The sequence below is a fragment of the Nipponia nippon genome, unplaced genomic scaffold (genome assembly GCF_047370975.1).
Source record: "Nipponia nippon isolate SJK-2023a ecotype South Korea unplaced genomic scaffold, ASM4737097v1 scaffold_14, whole genome shotgun sequence".
In the NCBI taxonomy this organism is placed as follows: domain Eukaryota; kingdom Metazoa; phylum Chordata; class Aves; order Pelecaniformes; family Threskiornithidae; genus Nipponia; species Nipponia nippon.
Genome location: NW_028262330.1, coordinates 7574841 through 7594595, shown reverse-complemented (window position 1 = coordinate 7594595; position 19755 = coordinate 7574841). Strand labels below are relative to the sequence as shown.

Below are 19755 nucleotides of genomic sequence, written 5' to 3'. Positions count from 1 at the left end.
AAAAGTCCCCGGTAGAGGGAGATACAACTTCGGCAATCCAGTGTCCTGTACTGAACTAACTGCTGCACCCTGCACGCCAAGAGCGACTTAAATCCTTTTATTTTCATCTGTTCCCTGTCCACAAGAGTAAAAAGGTCTGTAAGTCCACCAATGTCGAGAATTCTGTTTGTTTGGTTGAGGCTGTCTAAAACCTTGCTTTTGTGAAAGCTGGAAATGGAAGGACATGGCTAAATCATAAGTCGGGAGAGACTAAAGGAGTGTGCTGTGGGTTGGTAATTTTTTTTTTTTTGTCTGGTTGGGTTTGTGTGGGGTTTTTTGCTAACCTTTGTGGCTTCAGAATACTGGAGGAACTTCCTCATGCAAATAAATAGAATAGGCACCTGTAGGGACATACTCAAATTACGACTGCAGTCCCTTCTGTAGTTTTACAGTGTGGAGACAGCTATTATTGCAGAATTATTGTGAATGTCAGCACCATCCCCTGTGGAAAACGATAGCCGTGGCCAAACAAGCTTGTTCCTTCCTTGTGTGATCGAGGCGCTTACTGCCAGCGTCACCGAGTTCCCTTTAGGTTGGGCAAAATTCCAGCCCATGAGAAACCGAGCCAGTGGTTGACAACCGCTGCCTGACATTTGTACTATGGTTTTAGGATTCTCTGAAAGGCCTGCAGTGCTGTAGGTGGTTTTTGTTTAACTGAAAGGTTAGTTCAGAATGAGCGTCTAGTCGATTGGTTATGGTGTGTGGTGGGTTCCCCCCCCCCCCCCGCCTTAAGGATGATAAATTATCAACAAAATTCTCAACTACTTTCCCTAGGCTGCCAAAAAGCTCAGTGCAATCGCTCTTGAACAGTTGAAGGAAAAAGCTATTAAAAAGAGCTTCAGTCATCAAACGGTTCTTAAGCCTTGTCCTTGAGAGGCAAGGGGAAAACTACAAATTCAAAGATTTCCAAAAACTCCCTTCCCACTTCTTTTTTTGGTCTTCAGTTCCTATTGCATCTCCTCAAAACACAGAGATGGGGGAGCGTGGAGGCAGGGGCGTGTGTACCATTTCTGTTTTCCAGAGACTTCTGACAGCTCAAGTGAATTTAAAGCTGTGAGAAGACCTGAGATCGATTCCCCTCTTCGGCAAAATGTTTTCACTATAAGTGGGTGGCTTCTTGAATTGTAAATACAGTCCTATGCCTCTGAGCAGTTCGGGTTGTTTTGGTTGTGGTTTGGTTTTTTTTCTCCGTGGGGTCAAGGCAACACATACCTGCCTTTCTCATATAACCCAGACTGGCTCTTCCACCCATGAGGCAGGTTAAAGTAGAAGTGGTTCTAGTGCCCTGTGAGGCAGCGGGCTTTTGAGCAACATGCACAGATCGAAGTGGAATGGGTTGATCGCTGTTGAAGAGACCAAGAGGCAACGGACAGGCTCAAGGGTGAGTACCGCGCAGATGCTCTTCAGTCTGACCGTGCTGAATCAACGTGCTGTCTTGTCTCAGTGGCAGGTACTGCCCTTGTGAAGTAAGGTTGCTCTTTTCTCAAATACACAGTCTTGATTACAGAACAAGAGACTTAATAAGAGGAAAATACTCTTGGCATCTCTTTATTCAAGCCTTGTCCTTGCATCTAGTTTGTGTCTTTCACTAGCAAGACCGAGATCCCGTGCAGGTTGAGCAACCCAATGGCCACGGGTTCCCCCGCCCTCCCAAGGGCACAACCAGCTACAGAACAGGAGATGGCTGCTTTTCCACCAGAGAGCTGGTGTTCAGGGTGTCAAGGTCTGCCGCAGGCAGACCACAACTTACCAACACACTGGCCAGGCACAGAAGCTTTGGTTGAGCACCCAGCATAGAAGCCCAGTGTGGTTCTTTAAGATCTTCTGAAGAGTTTCCCCTCTCAGTCTCCGCAAGTGTTTGTAGATGGAAATTGCCAGCTATTAAAACGCTTGCCTCGCAGGGGTTTTCCCCACCTCTGAGCACGAGTTAAGGACTGTTTAAGTGGTCAGCTTCACTCTGTCAGATGCAGGAGCCTCGGGCTGCGTGGTGTCATTGGCCACCACCTTGGCTTCTCCGTATGTGTCTATGCATCTCCTCACAGCTTTCAGGATAAGCTGTAACCGTCTGTCTAAAGCCAAGAGGTGGGGTTCGGTGAGGACAGGTGCCAGGCGGTCCTGCAGGAGGGATTCCCTCATCACATCGCTGAGCCGATATTCGGGCTCAGCCAAGAGCTGGAGTCGTAATAACGTTGTCCTCTTTATTCTGGAAAAAAAGAAATCAGACATCTTAATGCAAACTTCTTTTGGCATCCTAGCAAGAACCAGCTGTCTGAGCCCCTTGGTAGTAAGGGAAGGAGGGAGGGCAGAGATGGGTGAAGATACTTGACAACGAACTTTGGAACAAAAGCTTTGCCTTTCGGAAGGAAATTAAAATTTTTGCAGAAACCTCTGCTGCTTCCTTTGTTTTTCCAGACTGCAGAGTATTTGTACTGCAGAATTCTGTCATCAGAGAGAAAAACACGATAGAAGTTCTCAGTAAGGAGTGTTTTTCCTCTGAGTCAGAGATGACCCAGTTCCCCTGACTACTGCAGGGTGGTGCCATGTTCCCAAGGATGACATTTATGGGGCGGGGGCAGAGGGGGAGGTAAAATGAAGAGGCATGAATGAGAAAAAAATCTTCTGTCAAAACTGAGCAAAAAGAGGGAATATTTCCTGGAACTGATTTAACTGTGACTTTTCACCTTAAGAGGTACTGAGATATAAATATTATTTCCCTTTGACAGAAAGTGGGATGAAAAGCTATAATCTTGGAATGCTTCTGGGAACGAAGCTAAATATTCTGAAATAATTTGTTTAATCCTCAGCAAAAGTGTTTTGACTTCAGCATCTCTAACACTGGAATTAATCAGTGGTTTTAATTATTGCCTTTTAAATTTTGGAAACAAAGTAGTCCGTGTTTGTGGAGCCATTCCTATTTAGCTGAGCCAGAATTTTCAGGCTGGAAAAAGGTGTAGTCAGAAACATTTTAACCAGCCCCAGAATTTGCCTTTGTATGCCTGTTATTTACCCAGGACATCGATCGGGAACAGTGATCTGGCTCTCTGCAACTCTAAGAGGACACGTGCTGTTCAGATGCCAGGGGAAAGGCTGCTTGCTGCTGCTGTGCCGGGCTGAGCAGTGGCTGGATTGCACCAGGTGCTGGTAGGGCTCTGGAGCAGCCAAGCGAGGTTGCCCGCCTTTGGTCAGTGATGCCCGGTGCATTGCACAGGGGAGGGAGAAAGGTGCTGGGACCGGCTGCCTCCTGCACAGTGCTGGCACAGGCACAGGCGACTTAACCTGTGGCTGTTGTCCTGGCTGCCCGCTGCCAGGCTTGCATTAATATTCCTGAAAAAAAAAATCAATTGATCAAGTGCTAAGGCTGGCAATGAGGCTTTAAATCACTGCCGGAGCACAGCTGTGAGGTTCTGCTGCTGCTGCCAGAGAAAGCCTTATACAGAGCAACGCGAACTGCAGCAAACGAGCATGTATACGCTCTCCTAGGCAAGGGGTGACTCCGAGGAGCTGCCGTGGGTAAACACCAGCTGTGTTTGCTCTGGTCTGAACAGTGACGGGGTGCGGAGGTGGAGAACGGGATAGCCTGACCCCGTGGGGAACGGCTTATTTAATGCTGTAACAGTTACATAAGAAACATGCAGAATATGGAAAGGAGCATGAGATGGAAACCCTGCCACCGGCCCTGCTCCTCTCCCACCCGGCGGTTGTAACCCCGCTGTTGTACGGAATTGTTGAAGACTTGACCCGGAGCCTTCATCAGCCAAGAAGATGCATGAGCCAGCTTAACTGTGGGCTGTTTTCAGGCCTGTCTGTGCCTTGTTGAGGGTTTTGACCCTTTCAGGAAAAGGAGCATCTCCTACTGCATGGCTGTATTTGTGCCATTTACTGCACTCAGAGCAACGCTGGGAGAGGAGAGCGGCAGACTTCAACAGGTGGGACAGGGACTGGTGTGGGAGCTGTGAAAGGTAGCTAGAAATACCAGAAGACTTAAATCTGCTGGAAGCCAAACTTAGAGAAGAACTCAGCTGGGAACGAGCTGAGCCTGTTTACCAGGGAAGCGAGCAGCCTGTTATTCAGCATCCCTGTGGTCTGGAGCATCCCTCAGCATCCCTCTTGTCTGGAGGGGCTGGAGGACTTTGTTCCTGCTTCGGTGTCCTCGGCTTGACTTCACATAGGACCAAGGAGGTGACTCGGTGGGCTGAGTCCAGCTAGTTGGTCAGGGCAGGCTGAAATCTGTGGCCTCTGTACTTACTCAAAGAAACCTTTTCATTTCCTTTCCAAGTGTTTTTGGATGCTCCTCCACTCCGAATGGATTGGCTCTTGTGGGAAAAGAAGTTTTGTGTGCCTCCCTCAGGCAGCATGAATTGCTTTTACGCTGTTCTCGGCCCTAATTGGCTTATTACAAGGTGCGACTTGCAGGTCGTCTTACCACTGTCTTTTACAAGGAGAATTAAATTAAGAAGAGCTTCTGGGAGGTGGATCTGGAAGAATAAGAAGGATCTGGCCTGTGGATCTTACTGTATACAGGTCAAATTAAAAGGCAGAGTTAATTTGAACCGCACAAAATAGGAGTTTGTGAGAAGGATTCACTGTGAGCCTGCAATTATAAATGAAAAGACTCACTGGGTGCAAATAACAGTTCTTAAAATTAGATCCAGTAATACAAGTGTATGGGGGGAGAGAGGCAGTTAACACCTCGAGGCTGAGATGGAGCAGGTACAGCGAGGAAATAGATTAGGCATCTCCTAAAGAGAAACCACAGGGAAAAGCAGCTTTTTATGTCTCTTAAATTTAACTTTCAGCTGATGATTTATGTGAATTAATAAAGGGAGAAGATAGGATTCAAATAGGAAAATTTATGAGCTTCTGCTTAATGCCATGGGAAGAAGAAACCTGATGAGCTGTATTAAAGTTCTACCAGGCTTTTGGATGGAGATTTCTGAGCTTCATGTCAGGCAAATGGGGCTGATAGCACCTCATGTCGATGGGCTGGGAAATGCTAGGAGACGCTTCTGGAAGGGCTTGATCCAATGGCCAGTGTCTCCTGGTCTATCAGAGAAAGCTTTTACACTTGCAAGGCCCTTTAGCTTCAACGGGAAAATATCCAGGAAGGATAGTTGTATGACACCATGGCAGGCTGCAGCACGACAGAGCTTAATCCTCTAACTGATAGAAAAGCTTAATCCCTGTTTCAGGGACAACTCGTGATTCCCATGCTCCGGTGTCCGGCCTGCCCCCTTGGCCGGGATTAGTAGGGGGTCTTCCCTGTGCTGCTGGATGGAGCCAGGCCTGGGTGACTTCCAGCAGCAAGCGCTGCCAGTCCGTTACGCTGGGAAGACCAGTGTGTCTGGGAAGGAAGGTGAAGCTGGCACTTACATGCAGCACTGGGAGAGCGGGGCCAGGATGGAGGTTTCATCATGGGAATGCCGCCCGAACCTGGGGGGGGAAGCAGAGAGTGCGGAGCTTTAGTGCCTGCCCGTCCCCTTCCCCACCGCCCCGTGTCCTCCCGCAGCCTCACCCTCTGGCATTGTCCAGATGTAAGAGGAAGCCGTCGTCCCCAAACTTCGTGAACATTTCATAGTGGTGACGGTCCATGTTCCCTGGTAAAGGGCAGACAGAGGAACAGAGTTTCCCTTGCACGTGACCAAGTAATTTTCTGAACTATCCTACATTTTCTTTCAGAGCCACATGAAATACTTGCTGCCTTGCTGGAAGTGTCTAAGATGCTCAGAGCTGCTGCTTTCATCTTGCTGGACCCCCCAGGGAGTGGGCTGGGGTGGGCCTGGGGGCTCCCCTCACCTGCACATCAGGAGGGGTTGTGCTGGCTGGCTGTGGGGAGACGGCAGTCTCCCAAAACTGTCTCTGGAGCAGAAGGGATGGCTTTGAGAAACGCTGTGGCCTGGGAGGGCAGACAGACTGTGTGCTGAAGGCCCACACAGAAGGAGGGAACGTTATCTCCCCCTTCGTCATACCTATTAGGAAGTCAAATATGGCCATGTCAACGATGTTAAGCAGCCGGTTGCCATTGCTGTAGGGGTAGATCTCCCTCACTGTGTTGCAGTAGAGCGGATTCACCTCCCACCTGCAGGAGATGGAAGAGAAGGGGGAGACGCACTCAGTGGTTGCTGCTGCCATGTCCCAACAGCACCCCAAAGCAGGTCTCCTGTGCAGAGATCATAGAAGCACAGAATCGTTAAGGTTGGAAAGGACTTCTGAGATCATCAAGTCCAACCTGTTAGCCTAAATGCCTGGTCCACCTCTAAACCGTGTCCCTAAGCACCACATCCACACGTTTTTTGAATACTTCCAGGGACTGGGATTGCACCACTTCCCTGGGCAGTCTGTTCCAATGCCTAAGATGGAGAGGAGGAGGACTTAAATCTCCCTCCTTGTGCATGCTGGAGACTGGAAGTCAAACACAGTCAATGCCCAGGCATTAAGAGTTATTATTAGACTAATGGGCAATCTCTGAACCTTGGCCTTCCTCTGCCTGGATGTACAATTTCTGTATGTATGTCTGTGTGTCCGTACCCTGCTCATTCTCCTTCCCATGTGCTCCCTGCAATGCAGATATGGGAAGCAGCATCATTTACCCACTTACTCCTCTTTTCCATCAAACGAGTAGGATCGGATCCACGGGTTTGGGATGGAGAGTCGTGGTGCCAGGTTGAGGGATGGCAGGAAGGCGGAGAGGGACCCTTCCAGGAGGTGAGGGTTCCCACACACCGCGTACTCAGTCTTGCACATGTACGGGCACTTGGCAAAGAAGCACACGTTGCTGGCTGGGAGGAGAAGAGAGAGGAGAACTGGGGAAAGGAGCTATGATCTGCAGGAGGCTGCAAGGTAGTCTTGGCCTCTTCCTCATCGTGTGATGGTGACTGCATGTACTGTGGTGTATACAACCACATCAGGGATGTGAAACTGCCATTTGGCAGGACTGATGGAGGATACCTGGATTTTAGTTGATGGATAGACCTGGTTCTGTGCTAGGGGAAAGGTTGGGGAAAATTGGGTAGGCAAGTAGATCTGGCAGATGATTCCAGCTGGAGGCTGAGGGACACCTCTGCTGTAACCGTGTCTTTGCGCATCTGTTTCACCCAAGAATTTAATTTCTGCTCAACAGCATAAGGCCCCTTTTGCATGCAGACCCTGCCCTTCCACCCACCATGGACCAACACGTCTAATCCCAGCTCGTGGCAGCCAAGCGCACGCGCCTACCTGGTGAGACAAAAAAGACGCTCTGCAGGATCTCATTCTTGGTGACCTCCAGGATCTCCTTGGTGACATTGATCAACCTCCCAGCTGTGGGTGGTACCCTCCGGAAATCCAGGATCCTGCACAGAAGGGACAGCGGCTCAGAGCAAGGAGACATTGCTGCACAGGACAGCAACGTGGGATGGCAGATGCTGCCCTCGTCCCTTCTGTTAGTAAACCAGGGGCCTTCTGATGGCTGCACCCACACGGGTATTTTTTTCTCCCAGCTTCTTTCTAGCAAATAGCCGGGATCATTTTACCCTCTGGACCAAAACGCAGCTGAGGTTGGATTTTGGTACTTTAATAGCTGCCACCTGGAACAATCTGGATGTTCTCCAGGATTCATGTCTTTTTCCCTAACCCATTTCTCCCATCCCCTTGCATGCAAGCTGTGTCCTTCGGGAGGCAGAACAGCCCTTCAGGCCCTTCTATGATGTTGGGTTTGACACGAAGAAAAGATGTGTTGAACCTGGTACAACGTGGCTGAGACAGTGGGAGGCAAGGAGGGATTACCCCGCTCGGAGGCACTCATGCCCAGCTGATTCATCTCAAATATTAAAAAAATCAGGGCCTGGGGCAGGCAGGCATTCATGTCAGTGAGTGGAAAGCCGCTGTTGATTGCTGAGTCAGTAACATGGGGTGAACAGGCTAATGCTGTGCTTTGCTCTTTGGGTAATGCCCTCTGCTTCTGAGAACTGGGAACAAAACAGGATTTAGCCTGTTACTTATTGAGCAATGTTTAAAGAAAAAAAGTCATTTGCTTTCATCTAGCATCTTTCAGCTCTAAAAACCACAAAGCACTTCAGAAAAGCAGTCCAGCTTCATTTTTCTGGTGGAGGAGCTGGGATGCAGAGAGTCAAGCTGATGGTAGCTGAGCCAAGCAGGGTCACTGCGGTGATGTAGGGGCAGGGCTGGAAAGGCAATTCAGCTCTTTTCATTCCCTTGCTCCAAGTTTGAGCTACAGGACTTACAGTCTAGTCCTGCTTATCATATAAGTTGGGCTTGGGAACTGGAGATCCCCATTCCCGATCGTCATCAGGGATCACCTCCCCTTGACGTTCAATACTCAGCCCATTGAGGGGAAGAAGGCTGCTGCCCTTCTCTTCTAATAAGGGCATTTTTGATTTTATTAAATACAAAGCCTGCTGGGAAGGGATGCCAGGTTAATTGTTCATTAGCTGAGGGTTTGAAACTGCATTGCTTGGTTTACCTCAATCCAAAACACACCTTGATTGCTGATTGAGCGTGTGACTCCCGCACCGGGAGGGGATCCAGGCTGCGCTCAGAGCTCATCCTTGCACTTTGATGCATGGGAGGGACCACATGTGTGTGGCTGTGTGACAAATACCTGACCTGTTTGCAGCCTGGACTTCATCTCCCAGCCTGTTCTGGTGCAGGGGCCAAGGCAAAGCTGACTCCTGGGCTTCAGATGAGAGCCAGAGCTGCCCCATCCCCAAGTAATGCAGCAGCTCCCAAAACGGTGCTGCAAAGCAATCCCTTATCTAAGGCGAAGCAGCTCTGCAGGACTCAGCACAGCTTTTCTCGTGCTCAAGCTCTCCGTGGGCAGAGGACCGGACGCTGGCAGCTGGAGGAGGCAGGCGCCGCAGCAGGCCCGTACCTGTCCAGGTGGAAGGCGGCGATCTCCGCGTTGTGCCTCTGGAAGTCAACGAAGTAGAAAAAGTCCTCGGGAGTCTCTTCATCACGTTTCTGCCTGGGAGAGACCAAGGGGGTTAATCTAACCTGGCAGGGCAGGCAGGCACCAGAGCAGGCAGCTGGAGGCAGCCTGGACACGGAGTGGTGGCACAAGGACAGTGCACCCAGGGACGGCCGGTGAGCTCGGGGACGGCCGTCGTGCGCCACGCGGGTGACGGGGCCACCGGGCAGAGCTGCAGCACCTGGTGCCCAGGCCAGCACCCAAAGCACCCAGTGCTGAGCTGGGACCAACCTGCAGTGCCAGGGAGCAGCACTTGCGCCCTGTCTTGGTGCCGGGTGGGTGAGGGAGGCAGAAGGGCTGACTCTGGGCTTTAAAGCCTTCTGTGCCAGAGTTTAGACCCACTTATTTAGGACAGTGTTTCGAGTGAGTGTAACATTGGAGGATGCCAGAGGCCATGCTGGACTTGTCATGTCCCCGTGGGAGGCAGAGAAGAGCTCAGGTTTGATGCTCTCATATCGCTGAGATGGGAACACCAGCTTATTTAATTCCATTTTCTGGCTGTCACACAGTGCCCCAATACGTGTAACACGTGAATTCGCACGCTTAGCCTCCCAAGCAGTCTTGTATCGCAGGAAAGCCCACAGGCATTGCTGAGCCCTCCTGGCTCAGCTGGGTGCACGGACGCTTTCCTTCACCTCCCAGACCTGCTGGACACTGGGGAGAGGTGGATGGAAACCACGGGGAGAGGAGCTGGCTGCTTTCTGGATGAGCAAACCACTGGAGTCAGCGTGCTGCCGGCTGCCCTGCCTGTGCACAGCAAGTAAAGTGAGGGAGAATAAATGTGAAGAGTCCCAAGGGGGTATAAATAAGTGCAGAAGCAATTTAAACCTCCTGTTTGAGGTGACCAGGACTAATGGCTGTTTCTTGGAAATACTCCGGGGAATCCAAGGAGGCACAAGGTAAAACACAAAGTCAGCTGGGGAAGAGGAAGGAATGGGCAGTCCCTAACGGCAAAGCTCTCAGGAGAACCAGTGTCCCAAGGTCCTTCACTGTCTGGCATCTATGAACTGAGAAATTTCCGATGTCAATAAGCAGTGTGGGAACACCGGTGTTTATCTGTGTGCAGATCTGGGATGGTGCAAGCAGCCAATAATAATTAAACCTTTTCAGCTGTCAAAGTAGCTGAGCGCAGGAGTGGAAGGACGCGGCTGCAGTGTGCCTGTCCTTGCCAAGGATCCTCGCACCCCTCTGCGAGGGCTCCTTGGTTCGTGGCTACGCGGGGCAGCAGGGGGCTCAGTGGGGGCTCTGCGGCATGCCTTACCTCATGGGCTTGAACATGGCTTTCCCAAAATCCTGGAACCTGAGGACCAGCTTCAGGTGCACGCCGCTGGGCTTCACAACTTGGGGAGGAAAGGGGACGTTAGCTGCCTGGAAAGCCTCCCCGGCGTGTGGTGTGGCACCGGTTACACGCTCCGGCGCGATTCGCCTTTCCACCCCAGCGAGCGCATCCCATTGCTCCTTCCAGCTGCTCCCCTCTGCTTTGGTGCTCCTTCCCTCTGCTTCTGCAGTTATTTTTCCTCTCCCTCTCCCCCGTGCCATAGAGGAGATTTCCCTCCAGCACTTCTCCCAACAGCCATTTGTTACATCCTCTTGGGGACTTTTTCCTCCCCCCAGTAGAAACCAGTGGCATACTGGTGTCCTGGCACCCACACCCCAGCCTCTGCTGGGGCGGTGGGCTTTAATTGGAGGGAGAAGGGCCTGGCGTTGCCTGGCTTTATGTTTCCCTCGCTGAGGTTAGGATGGAGGAGTTGGGGATTGGGGTCAGCTGAAGCGGTGGCGTGCAGGGGGAGAGCAGGGACCCGAAGCGTCGCACTCACTCTGGCTGCAGTCGCAGGCCCCCAGCAGCGCTTTCTCGTCCTGGCTGTAGTCTGCAAGGGCAGGAGGAGCAGTGAGACCCCGCCGGGCTCAGTCTTTTGCTGCTGACCCCCCTCCCAGCACGGGGCATGCAGGGAAGCACTGCCACCCGTCCCTGCCTGCCCGTCCCTGCCTGCCCACCCCTGCCTGCCTGTCCCTGCCTGCCCGTCCCTGCCTGCCCACGCTGCCGCAGCCTGGCAGCCCCAGTACCATCGGTGCACAGTGAGGGTTGCAGCCCCCTCGGGGGTGGCTGAGGCAACCTGTCGGGGTTAAACTGCCGTGCAATGGGTTCCCAGCATGGCTGGCACCAAAAAATGCTGCATCAAGGGCCACAGCCGAGTCCTTCCTCCCATCTCAAAGTAAGGGCACGGCAACTGCACAGCGCCAAACCTGTCGGGAAGCCAGCACAGGGCTCAGGGCTTCCTCCAGTGAGCCGCAGCCCCTGCCTTGTTTGCAAAAGTGACTGGGGGGGCCTGGAGCCCCCCAGCTCCATGCAGCTCCCAACAGCCCCATCCCCACGGCAGGAGGGTGCTTACCGGCACTGACAGTGGCGAAGTCCTGCATGTCCCGGAGGAGCCTGTTGACGGTGGGGCTGGAGCGCGGGTAGAGCCCATCCCGGCTGATGCCCAGGTGGAACTGGAGCCAGCTGGCCTCTGGCCGGAGCAGCAGCGGTGCTGCTGGGGAGGTTAGGTTCAGCTCCTCCCTGTAAAGCTTGTGTCTCCTGGAAGAGAGCAGTTATGGGGTAATGAGGATGAGCCCTGGGATGGAAACCCTTACTGCTCTGAGCCCAGAGGCTGTTGGGGAGCGGGGAGAGCGCTGGGGAGCAGGGCTGGTGGGCATGGGGTGGATAAGGACTCTGGGTGCCACCAGAGGGGAAACTGAGGCAGGGAGCAATGACTGAGATGGTCAAAGGTCTGACATATTGTGCCTCCTTCTTCCCTCTGCAAAGCCCTGGGAAAGCAGCCCCAAGCGGGAACACAAGGGACTCTGTTGTCTTCTCCTCGCCCCGTCAGGACCAGGAGGGGTGTCAGGGCATGGCTGGAGCTAAACCACATCTCCAGCAACACAAGAGCTGGCCTATGTGATGGATGAAGTGCTTCCTGGAGGGACTGCAGGCTCCAGGCCATACTTGGGAGGGGACATGATGTGACAGAAGATAACTTGGGTATTGACTGCTCAGTGAGGCGTCTGGAGAGCCCAGGAGTACAACAGGGTCTTGTCTGAGTGAGCCTCCGCAGAGGACTCTTTACAGTCATTACATCTCTGACAGAGTTTTTTCCTGAAGCCGGAGGTCCCAGGCAGGGGAAAAAAAATTCATCACGTTGGAGCCACAAATTGCCTCCATGACCAGATTCTCAGCTCTCGGCCCAGTGAGCAGGGATGTGGTGAGTCTGGCTGGCAGTGTCCTGCCCGTCTCCTCTGAAAATCAAAGTTGAACCCAGCCCTTTCTTGGCCAATGTGGAGCCCAACAGGCTTCCCAGGTCCATTAATAACCCAAAGACATCTCCCCACTCAATCAGCATTTTCCTTGACCTTGAGACCTCCACGGCTGGGACCCACGCTTTGCTAAACTGCAATCAAAAGGTGACCTATTCCATCCGGCGGAGGGCAGAGCGTTAGTTTCTCATTAACGCCGGCCGAGCAGTGTACAGAGTAGCCGGTCCTGACAAAGGGAAAATGAAGTTCAGTTTGCACTGAAAGTGCCAAGCTACATCTGTGAAAGAAAACAGGAGCTGGGGGCTGATAATGAGTGGGACATTAACCAAGGCCGGGACGGAGCGGCTGCAGAGAGGGAGGTGCCATGTGCCTTGCTAGACCCAGTCCAGACCCTTAGCGAAACACGCTCTGGGAAACACAAAAGATGAAAAGTGACTTTTCCCTGCCCACCTTTAGTTTTTCCTAATTTTTCCTAATTTTTTAGTTTTTTCCCAGTGCAAACAAAACCAAAAGTGGCGAGGAGAGGGAGGCTGGATGCCCACGCTTTTCAAGCTCAGTGGGAGAGGGGAGCGTGCCGTGGGCTCCGCCGGGGTTTGCCACGCTGCATGGCTTGCGGTGGTGGCTGCAGCAAATGGGTGCTGACTGTGCACCGAGGCACTTATCGGCCAAGGAGTTGGCACCAGCAGCTGGAAAGGGCCCTGCCTCATGTGTGTTGCTGGTTTTTTTTGCTTCAAACCAGCAGGAAAGCATTGGGTTTCAGTTTTTTCCATGATCCCTCTCCATCCAAGCAGGCTAAACAGTGTGGTTAGTCCGGTCTGACCGTGAGCAAGGAATGAACCCTCCTGAGGGTGAGGGACATGTTTTAGTAATGTCCTGGGAGAAATCTAGGAAATGGGAGAGACAGGGCATATCTGCAAGTCAGAGCAGCCCGTTCCCTCTCCCGGTTTGTTTGCCTTTCAGCTGGATCAGGTCAGCTACAGCACGAAGTCCACATCTGCGTGGTCAGGAACAAGGGTGTCGGAGCATTGCTTCATTGATCCAGTTTAGGAGGAAGCTCAAGTGATTTGCAGCCCAGTGCCCATGGGGAGGAGGGTGTGCTGCTGGTGGGGTCTTGCCTGTCCCCATGCCGGCTGCTCTGCAGAGACAGGGCTTTTTGAGAACGTCTCTTTGCTCAGGCCATCTGCAAAGGAGGCAGAAGCTCCCCCCAGGTTGGGTGAAGGCGGACACGGGAGCGTGCTAAGACTCGTCGGCAGGTTTGGCTGGCAGGCTGCACACAAGGATGTGGCCCCGGGATGCTGTCAGCTCCGGCGGACGTGCCTTGACCTTCCCGCGCGCTGCCGTGCACCAGGTCTCACGTGGGCAAGTCTTTAAGGTGCAACCTTAATGCCCCACCGCGGCCAGGGACAATAAAGACCCCCATGTAATTTAGAAGGATGACTCAGGATTTTTCCCTAGGGAAGCTGCCCAAATATTTTACCATATTTGCTCTCCTGTCTCCCATACACACAGGCTGTTCCTCCCCCAGGGTGGCAGTGAGCAATAGATTACTGGTGGGGAAAAAAATGCAGCAGTTATGCAAGGGGAGGCAGTTCCCAGCCGGCGGCTGCTTCCCAGCCCAGCGTCTGCACAGTCCCTGCCCCGGGTGAGCTGCTGCAGGGCCAGCGAGCCCCTTTCCAGCCTTTAAACCCAAAATACTGTTCCCTCTGCCTCCCTGTTTCCTTCAGGATTCCTGAAATATTTCCCTGTAAGGACAGAGCTCTGCAAAAGACATAATGATATAAAAACCGGGTTCATTTCTAACTTGCTATAAATAGCCCTGGGGTTGCCCTAGCTCTCTGCTCAGCCAGCTCGCTGCTGGGCTGCGAGGGGCACGGCGTGGGGTGATGCTGGGCACAGGCCACTGGTGTCCGCTCACCCCGTGCCTCCTCCAGAACCGAGCTGGTTACAGAGTTTGGGGTTTTGAAGCTGTTCCTTCAAGGATAAAAATAAGCTCCGGAGTTTTTAAGGGTGTTTTTTTTTGGTTTTGAAGAGGTGTGGATGCTTTTTTTGCTGTTTCCTTCCTGCATCCCCATCAGTCTCTCCAGCTGGTTCTGCATCCTGCAATCAAACTCTCGGTCCTAAATGAAGTGCCAGGAAAAATCATGGTGATGGGCAGCAGCCAGCATGCAGCGAGCACCGTGGAGGCAGGATACGTGCTGCTGTGCTCCCCCGGCCGCGGGTATCCAACATGGGCCGTATCCTGGGCCACTCCATGAGCTGGCAGAGAGTCCCAGTCCAACTGATGTCCATCTGGCAGCAGAAATGAAGACAGGCACACTGTGCTGTGAAGGGTTAAGCTACAGCTCATTCCACTCAAGAGGAGCATCCTACCACTCTGAAAGCTGCTTTGCCAACAGCCAGAGCTATGCGTGGCGCAGAAACATGCCCTGTCGCCCAGTCAAGCCGAGGAGGGGGTGGCCCATGGACACTCAGCCTCTGACCCTCTTCTGCCTTGGAGTGGATGTGGTCACACCTCGGTGAGAACTGGTGTGGACCTTGCTCCCGCAGCACTGTCTTCAGTCCTCAACCACAGCAGCAGCTTCGCTAAACCTATGGATTGGGAGAGAAAGCCACGGGTTCCTGGGTCCCGCAGAGGACACTGCCTTTCACTCTCGGCAAACCTAGGGACGGCTCTTTCACTGGCCACCTTGGAGAGGACATGGGCTCTGCAGCGCTTCTGGTGAGGCAGAAATTCCTCCATGCCCACAGCAAATTAACGGTCTTAGGAAACACATCAACCCTGGAAAGCGCCGTCTTATTATATATTCAATTTGCAGCACCAACGGCAGGAGACCTTGTGTGTCACCTCGGCCTGTGCATGCTCTCTGAAGGCTTTACCCGCTTACGAGCATCATATATTTTATTTCAAAGTGACTGGGGAATAATCAATACTCTGCCTCCCTTCTCCTTCCCGGAGGTGCAAAGCGAAGTCAATCAAGGGCAAACGGCATCAGAGCTTTCCTCCTGGCCACATCATAACCAAACCTCAGCACAAAAGGTAATGTGCAGCCACAGCTTTGCTGCAAATAGCACGTTTAAACAAAGCAGTAAATAAAGCTGGGGAATGCAGACTTCTTACCAAACAGCCGGGGCTGTCCCGCAGGCGAGGCTGGTGCGGACATAACGCCAGCGCTGCTGCGAGCGCTCGTGCTGGGTGCTCAGGGCTTCTGGCAGTGCTCAAGAAGCCATCAAGTGCTGTGAGGTGCTTGGGTTCGAATCCCCCACCCCACCGGGCTTTTTCTGGGAAACATCCATCTTGCTACCCAAATCCTGATGTCTTCAGGAGGCATTGCTCAGCTCTGAGAAGATGCACCCAAGGGGGATCTGTGGCACTTCAGCACAGCCTGGCCATGGCGCCTGTCCCCAGGGATACCCAAACCCCTGGACTTCAAGTGATGTGAAGAAGGATTCGACCTGCTCCAGACTGACTCGGGCAAGGGATGAGCCTCGCAGGGGTGAGCCCGGCCGAGCACATGGGGCGGCTCCAGGCCCCAGGTGCTGCTCAGGCAACGGAGGTTCCTTCCATTATCGCTTCCTATGGTCTCCTCCTGTGAATTGCGCCTGAAACTGGGACTGGAGGAGTCCCATAGAAGTAAGAGGAATGTGCATCGAATTGGAGAAAGTGGGAGCTTGGAGATCCTGCCCGCATGGTTCAGCAAACAGCGCGTGGGTGGCAGAAGGAGCAGGGGCCGGGTCTGGCACTGGAAACCAAACCTGGGCAGTGGGGAAGTGCCAGGACAGGGACCTCCGAGGTGGTCCCCGGGAGATGCTGCCGTCCCCTTGCAGGTGGGTATCATCCCTGTCCGATGAAGGGGTCGGCAAGGCGATGCTGTGAGCTCAGCACGCTGGGAGTCTCTGCGCGAAGGCACCGCAGTGACCTGCTCTGGCACCGCATCACCGTGGCCGTCCCTGTTGGATTCAAGTTTGTGCACGAGGGAAGAAGCTGGGGTGCAGGGAGGAGTGGTGATGCCGGGGACGCTGGAAGCTTGGACGCAACCCTCCTGAAGAGGGGTTAGATCAGGGGCTCAGGGGCCCAGGGGTATGAAGCCTCATCAGTCGGGTGATGCACAGGCGGACGATGCTCAGAGCTGGTGCTGAGGGTCACCATCCCCTCTGAGGCAGGGGCCATGGGGGTTAGTTACAGTCCCACTCCAGGAGCAGGAGATGGGGGAGTTTTCCTGCAACCATTTCTGGCACTGGGAGAGGCAGCAAGAAGAGGGCTCTGAGCTGGGAGTTCTGTTCTCTCCAAGAGTAAAAGCCTCTGAACCTTTTCTTGCAGAGAATTCAGTAGTGGGAACAGGAGAGGGGCTGAATGGGGAGGCAGCACCCTGACACCGCTATCGTGGATCAGAGGAGACCCATGTAATTGCTTGGAGGCGGACACTGGGACGTGCAGGGCTCTGGCCTGGGGGACTGTGGCTGCCGGAGCCCAGGGGCTCCAGTTGTCACCTACCCTGAGGGCTGGTGGATGCAGGGGCTGGCTCCCCTTCTGCCCCCAAGCCGAGAAGGCAATGCGGAGCAAAGGAGGCGCTCACCCCGGCTGGCAGGGTCTCACCCTGTGTCCCAGCAGCCACCTTTCCCGTCCCCTGGGGATCTTGCAGCAGAGTGGGAGGCACCCCAAGAAGCCCCCTCCCAGAAGAGTCCCCTCTACCCCCAGGCTCAGGCCTGGCTGGCCATGGGGTGCTGGTTATTGGGGGGGGTGATGAGGAGGATGGTGGGGCAGAGAGCCAGGAAGCGGGGCACAAGCCAGGCCAGGGAGGGGATGCCAGCAGGTACCCAGGGGGTGCGTGCCCAGGCGGGGGTGCCCAGGAGAGCTGCCCAGAAAGGGGGTGCCTGCGGGGTTCCTGTGCAGCGGGTACCCGGGAGGGGTGCCTGGAGAGAAGGTGCCCATGCAGGGAGTGCCCGGGGAGGGGGTGCCCAGGAGACTCCCGTGCAGGGGGTACCTGTGCAGCGGGTGCCCGGGGAGGGGATGCTCGGGGGGTACCCATGCTTGGGATGCTCATGCAGGCTGTGCCCGGGGAGGGGGTGCTCGGGGGTACCCGTGCTCGGGATGCTCATGCAGGCTGTGCCCGGGGGGTGCCCGTGCAAGGGGTGCCCGTGGAGGGGGCGCCCGGGGGGTGCCGGGGCGGCGGGACGCACCTGTTCCAGCGGGCCGCCTTCCGCCGGTAGTAGCGCAGGGCTTCGCGGGCGGCCAGCAGCGGCTCGGCGGGGCCCGGCGGGGCGGCGGGGCGGTACAGCGGGTGGGCGAAGAGGCGCCGCAGGGCGGAGGCGGCGCGGGCGCGGGGCGGCGGGGCGGCGGCGGCGGCGGCGGGGCGGCGGCGGCAGGGGCAGCCCGGGGCGCCCGCCGCCAGCTCCCGCCGCGCCCGCGGCCAGAGGTGGAAGTAGAGGTCGGCCGCCAGCAGCGCCCCGAGCAGCAGCAGGACGGCCGGGCGGTCCCGGCGCGGCCCCGGCATGGCCGGCGCGGGGAACCGAGAGCGGCGGGCAGGGACAGCTCCGGGCGCGGGCAGCCGCCGCCGCCGCCGCCGCCGCCGCCGCCGCCGCCTGCCGGGGCAGGGCGCACGGGGGAGCTCGAGCGGCGGAGCCGGGGGGTGCGGGCACCTCGGGGCGGGGACCGGGCAGGGCGGCTCGGGGCCCGGGGCGGGGGATCCGGGACCGGCCCGGGGCGGGGGATCGGGGATGGGGGACGGGGTGAAGGTCCCGGGGAGGGCTGCGGGTCCGGGTCCGGGTCCGGCTCCGGGCGGAGGCTGCCCCGGAGGCGGCGTGGGGACCGAGCCGAGCCGCCCCGGGCTCTGCCGCCCGCCCCTCGCAGCGGCCGGAGCTCCTGGAGCCGCCCGGCCTCCCTCCGCCTCGCCCCGGGCGGGCTGCAGGCTCCCCCCGCCTGCCCTCACCCTCGGCCCCGTCGGCGGGGCTTTGCCCCCTCTCCCGAGGGCGGAGAGTCCCCGGCCAGCAGCTTTGGCAGGAGCTGGAAGCTGGCGGGTGTCGCTGCTGCAGGTGACTCAGGGCGGTGTTTGAGTCGGGGTGCGGGGCTGAGGTGCCTGAACACCTCTGGGTGTCTGCGGAGCTGGGCTTGCAGCCCTTCTGCGGTGCTCTTCGGCACATGGTGCAGACTCTGCTTTTATTTTCTTAATTACTAAAATAATAGTCGAGGAACCTCCTCCCTGCAGTTTGCTGGGAGAGGCTTGGCAGTGGGGATCTGCTTGGGCTGGGACCCATCGAGCTCAGCCTGGGGGGAAGGAGAGCACCGCTGCGAGCAGCGGGGAGAGCCCAGCAAGGAACAGGTTGAGGAGCACCAGGCCAAGGGAGGGAACTGGAGGAGAAACTGGCTGTAAACAAAAGGAGCGTGACTAGGCTAGCCTGGCTCCAGCGCTCTCCTGAAGGGAGAACAAAAAATAAACTGCAGAAAGAGGGAAAAGTCAATTACGTTTTCAGCTGGCTGGAGCGGAGTTCAGTTTTGCATGCAGCAGTGCTAAGGGAGGCGCTGGGAAGTGTGCTGGGATCGGGGTTTTGGGGCCGTGTAAGCAGACATCAGTGGAGCTGTTGGCCGAGCATCTGTCCCGGAGCCTGGGATGCTCCTTTTGCCGAGGAGGGGCAAGGAGATGTCCCCTGGGCTGGCCTGGGTTGTGGCTGCAGGGACCTGGAGCACATCTGTCCCCTCAGGCTCTTGATCTTTGCAAGACGGGGGCTAGTTCATGCTCTCATTTAGAGATGCAACTTCAAAATTGTTCCATCTTTTGATATTTGAAGAGTTTGGGTTTCAGATTTGGGGGGCTTGCTCTAAGCTTTTTTGCTCTAATACCAAGTTTTAAGTATTTTCCACAATATGTCAGAAAAATCATAAGCACAAACTGGAGCTGATGCTTCTATGGGCCAGCAAGGACCAGTGGGAGCAAGTGATGAGCACCCCATGCTGCTCTGCTTCTGCTCAGGGACACTGACTGTGCCTGCACTTCCATGCCCTTTGAGGATGAAATTGGTATAATGGTTATACTCGGATTCCTTTATGCTCTAAACCAGACATGAGGTATCAAGAGGGAAAATTTTAGGGTCCTGCCTGTATTGGAAAGGCTTGGGGTCACTGGGTGGGCAGGGGCTCTGCTCAGAGGCGCTGGGTTAGGGTCTGCAAGATGGGAAGGGCTCCCACCAGCGGATCCTCCTGATACTGAAGGAGAGAGGAAGCTTTCAGGACATAAAATCGGATGTAAAGAGGGGAAAAATGATCGCCAGCTCGCTGGCCACGTTGCTTAGGAGAGAGCAAAGGGGTGTTGTGCTGCAGCGGCACGCTCTGCCCGGGGACGCCCCGGTCTTCAGCCCTTCCACGGGCCAGGCAACTTGGCCGCTTCCCCAAACCAGCGTCATCATAAGCCCGATAATAAGCAACAGCTTGACACTAACAATAGGATGATTCTTTTTTTTTTTTTTTTATT

The 19755-nt window shown here is 55.1% G+C and overlaps 1 protein-coding gene across 1 annotated transcript; it reads right to left on the bottom strand.

The window, feature by feature from the left end:
• Positions 1–1560: 1560 nt before the first annotated feature.
• On the bottom strand, positions 1561–17855 carry FAM20A (FAM20A golgi associated secretory pathway pseudokinase). The gene is made up of 11 exons (XM_087751142.1): positions 17471–17855; positions 11392–11576; positions 10819–10869; positions 10263–10341; positions 8906–8998; positions 7252–7367; positions 6635–6815; positions 6006–6115; positions 5552–5633; positions 5410–5469; positions 1561–2242 (listed from the first exon to the last, which is right to left on the bottom strand). Exons 1-11 carry the CDS (start codon positions 17782–17784, stop codon positions 1978–1980), a joined length of 1536 nt encoding a protein of 511 aa, XP_087607268.1. The 5' UTR covers positions 17785–17855; the 3' UTR covers positions 1561–1977.
• Positions 17856–19755: the final 1900 nt, after the last annotated feature.

Bases quoted from the DNA above. Each gene is read 5' to 3' on its own strand.
- FAM20A (XM_087751142.1), bottom strand. From the start codon at position 17,784: ATGCCGGGGCCGCGCCGGGACCGCCCGGCCGTCCTGCTGCTGCTCGGG. The intron at 10,870-11,391 runs GTAAGCACCCTC...CTGCCCTTGCAG, and splicing joins CTTCGCCACTGTCAGTGCCG to ACTACAGCCAGGACGAGAAA. The intron at 7,368-8,905 runs GTACGGGCCTGC...CCTTCTGTGCAG, and splicing joins GCCGCCTTCCACCTGGACAG to GATCCTGGATTTCCGGAGGG.